Raw genomic sequence first — 4,161 nt, forward strand, 5'->3', positions numbered from 1 at the left:
AAATAAGGAGCTGGCGGTAGGCAGAAGTGATGATGGATGAGATAGACAATAATCATGACGATTTAATTTCTTTTTCAATTAGAAAGTTAGTTGTTCCCTGATCTTTTATTTATTTATTTCTATTCTATGTAGATGCAAACAGAAGACTATCAATGCGACAACTTCCGAACTAAACAATCATCTCTTTAACCGGCGGAAAATTTGTATTTTTTCTTCCTATCTACATAAACTGCATGATTCTTTAGTTGTAAATATTTCATACCACATAATATGTAAAAGTAAAAACGATCATATAAATAAAAAAAAGCGGATGGAAATGACTTAAAGTACATAAGCAGCACCTGTACGCACATAGACCGTCGAACGTGAACAGGTTCTTGAAAGAAGAAATAGAAAAACTTCGTCGCTGGCGAACGATTTTTTCCTTTTTTTTGTTGTTATTTTCCATCCTTTCCGACGGCGGACGGAACCCTTGAAATTATTGTATGCCTACGTTCCTATAGACTTCAGTTGTCTTCCATAGGTCGTTGTAGTTAGATAGTGTCCCATTCTAATCCATTACTTATTATATATTCATATAAGGTCAGTCTGTATAAGACACCGAAACACCATTCCACCCTAAAGTATCTCTCTCTGTGATTCTTTCCTTGAATAATTTGTGAGTTGTTCATCTCCTAAATAGTTAATTTTAGAACATGCTTGGAAGTACAAAATGAAAAATTGGTCTCAAACAATGAATTTCCCAAGTTTATGTGTGGACATCAATTCTCCAACACCTTACTCTGATGCAACGCAGGTAATATTCTACTCATAAAGTCCTATGTAATCTCCATTTCCTAGAAAAATCATTTTAAAAATGTGTGCCTTACTTTTTTAAATTAAAAATTCGGAAAATAAATTCCACACACAAAAAAAAAGAAATATTTTTAAATCAACTTTTGACCGAAATTAAAAAAATATAAAATAAGAAGGGAAATTTATTTCTTTTTAAAAAACCATTATTTTTTTTTTGTATGTGGGAGCGTTGGACTCCTTGGGTATTTAGGTAGGTAGGGGAAGAAAATCAATCCTTTTTCTTCTTCTGGAACTTAATATAATGCTGATATACCTAATATGTATATATATAAAAGTTATAAATACTAGAGAAGATTCTGAGATGCATTTAAAAGTTTGGAAGGGGTTGCTTTGCTATTTTTAGGTTTTTTGCCAAAGGGATATTTTATGATGGAGTTTGCAAAAATATATATATGAGAAAAATTGATGCAAATAAAATACACATAACCCTACATATTTTCATTCCTTTTTTTAGACGAAAAAACATCCCCCGAATCACATCAAGCGCCCCATGAACGCCTTCATGGTCTTTTCTCATATAGAACGTAAGAAAATAATTGAATTTCAACCCGACATCCACAATGCAGAAGTCTCCAAAGCCCTGGGTCGACGATGGAAAGAACTATCCAAAGATGAGAAGGAGCCGTTTATTCAAGAGGCAGAACGTCTTCGACTCCTTCATATGAGAGAGTATCCAGACTACAAATATCGTCCAAAGAAAAAAACGGTCAAGTCTGGAGTTGGAAATGGTGGAGAGTCTGGACTAAAACAACCCAATGACTCCCCGCCACCCTCCAAAGTCGTCTTTCTAAAACTCAACCATCGAAAACGCTTCAAACAGCAACAGAGTCAACATCATCACCGACAGAAAGTTCCACTTAGCTCCGAGTCTCCAGATTCCACGACGAGTGATAAGCCGCATCTTTTGAATCATCACTCCCGGGCTCACCACATCCATCATCCTCATCACGGATTTACACAACAACAGCAACACTCACAGCACATCCTCAATAACAGCAACAGCACTCATCTCCATCCCTCAACCCCCTACACCCCCACCGCATCATCTTCCCCAAACAACAGTACTTTCAACGGCTGTGGCTATTGGGGGTCCTCGTCTTCTCCTTCCTCCTACTCCAGCCCTTCCTCACCTAGTCTCTATCCTCATCAAATCATGGTCCCTTCCTACTACAACAATAACAGCGCGTCCTATCCCTACCCTTCTTCCGCCTATGCAACAGCACATTACCATCAAAATAGCTGCAATCCTCTGTGTCTGGACAATTCTGTGTCCTCATCTACAACCTCTTCGCAGGTTGAGTCATTACCTCAGGATCTTGATACCCTAACAGATTTAGTAGACTTTGATGATTCATACTCCATGGTATCATATCTCTGTAATGAAGAGGACTAATGTTCATTATGAGTTCCTGTATTCTTATAATATATATATATATATTACGTGAGTTACAAACATAAATTAAGTTATAAACGAAAATTTATAAGAAAATAAATGGATTTTTACTTTTGAACTTTATAAAAATCCTTCAAATTCATTACTTTATTAGATGCAAATTTAAAAAGGCACTGAACATACAATAAATCTGAGTCTATACTTTGTTCAAAACTCCTTATTTACTAATTTAGTGCATTTAATTTGGCTTTAAATGAAACAATGGCTAAATTTTCCTCTAACTATCGCCGCCCATAATTTTTAATCAAAAAGTACATTTTATAAAAATTAAAGAAAATTAATGGACGAGTAAGGATCTGTAGATCAACAATTATACCTTCTTTTATGTTTGTTCTTCATATATTTTATTTATATATTTTTTTCATTTATTAGACGACTTTTTTTTTTGTTATACATATTACATAGGTATATTATAAACACAATACATTTATCAATGTTTTTTTTAGGTATTTTATTATTATAACCATATTATATTATATAATTTACTTACCTTGTTAATATTATATTATACTATTACCTTCAAAAATTATTATTATTTTTTCATAGCTATTATATATTATCATACTGTTCATGATCAAACATCGTTTTATAGGATCAAAATATAAAAAAAAATATTATTTTCCATTCTTCAACTTTGTGTCTTTATCATTTGATTTAAAAAAAAAAAAACGTAATATATATTTCTAAATCTTTTTTATAAGAAAAATGTCTATATTATTGTGTGTTAAAACGCATTAATTATTTTTACTTTTTTTTGTCCGCGTCATTTTGTCTACATTATATGACGCAAACAAACAAATGGATTTTATTTCTTATACATGGAAATACGTGTTTTTTGTTTTAACGTAAAGATTACTTATCAATGTACTTTTTGACCGACGTCATTAGTAGATCATTTTTATAGAGAAATAAATACATACAAACACAATATGTACAAATAATTAAGCAAATATATCCGCTGACAAAAAAAGTTTAATATGACGTCATATTTGTTTGTTTTTCTTACATTAATAATACGTAAATTTGTGCCAGTCTTTATTTATGTATTCCAATCCAGTCGTAGGATCGGTCATATCCATCCTTTGAACTCCCAATATTAGAACTGAAAAAAAAGTGAATAAATAAATTTTAGTGACGTCAACAAGGAACGAACTTTATAAGTTCCGGGATGGATATGCGGAACAGGACTGGTCTGGACCGATAATAAATTGGACAGTACTGTGGTCTTGAGTCTTAAATAATTACACTAATCATCGGCAATTCTAGATAGAGAAATGATATTCAGCTTTGATTGACTTTTTAAAGTGAAGTATTTGAAATACAATGGTAAAAATGAGAAATTATTATATAAATTAGCTGTTTTTAATCAAAAATTGAAGGATATATTTTTAAATACAGGATCGTAATCCAATAATTCGTCATCAGTACTAATTTTTGACCTATTAACGGTGAGTAATTCAATGTCATTCCAGTTAGACAGTTTCACAAAAGCGGATTATGGACTTTTAAACCTAAAATTACATACTTTTTTTAACTCCAATCAAAATAGGAACCGTTATATTATCTGTATGTAGTGTACAAGTTATGATTTGGCAACAAAATTGTAAGCAAAAAATGTGATGAACCGTTTTAATTAAATAATTAAACGTGTATTAAGGATATGTAAGTTATTTTAGGAACTAGATGTTTACCTTATTTTTTTTTTTGCAATTTTCGCCCTTCCCCCATGTTTGCATTTGGTCGACATTTATTTCAACCATTTTCTTCTATCAACTTAAAACCTCTTCCCCTAATATATGTTTATACACTTTGTGCATAACCCCTCAGATCACATTAATTTTTTTTTCCAAAAT

At 31.8% G+C, this 4,161-nt stretch overlaps 1 protein-coding gene across 1 annotated transcript; it reads left to right on the forward strand.

Annotated features, from left to right (window-relative positions):
• The first annotated feature begins 508 nt into the window (after positions 1-508).
• LOC121118709 (uncharacterized) lies at positions 509-2,920 on the forward strand. Its single transcript, XM_040713299.2, has 2 exons — positions 509-796; positions 1,310-2,920. Exons 1-2 carry the CDS (start codon positions 713-715, stop codon positions 2,246-2,248), a joined length of 1,023 nt encoding a protein of 340 aa, XP_040569233.1. The 5' UTR covers positions 509-712; the 3' UTR covers positions 2,249-2,920.
• Positions 2,921-4,161: the final 1,241 nt, after the last annotated feature.

This window comes from Lepeophtheirus salmonis, chromosome 5 (assembly GCF_016086655.4).
Source record: "Lepeophtheirus salmonis chromosome 5, UVic_Lsal_1.4, whole genome shotgun sequence".
NCBI classification, from domain to species: Eukaryota; Metazoa; Arthropoda; class Copepoda; order Siphonostomatoida; family Caligidae; genus Lepeophtheirus; species Lepeophtheirus salmonis.

Bases quoted from the DNA above. Each gene is read 5' to 3' on its own strand.
- LOC121118709 (XM_040713299.2), top strand. From the start codon at position 713: ATGAAAAATTGGTCTCAAACAATGAATTTCCCAAGTTTATGTGTGGAC. The intron at 797-1,309 runs GTAATATTCTAC...TCCTTTTTTTAG, and splicing joins CTTACTCTGATGCAACGCAG to ACGAAAAAACATCCCCCGAA.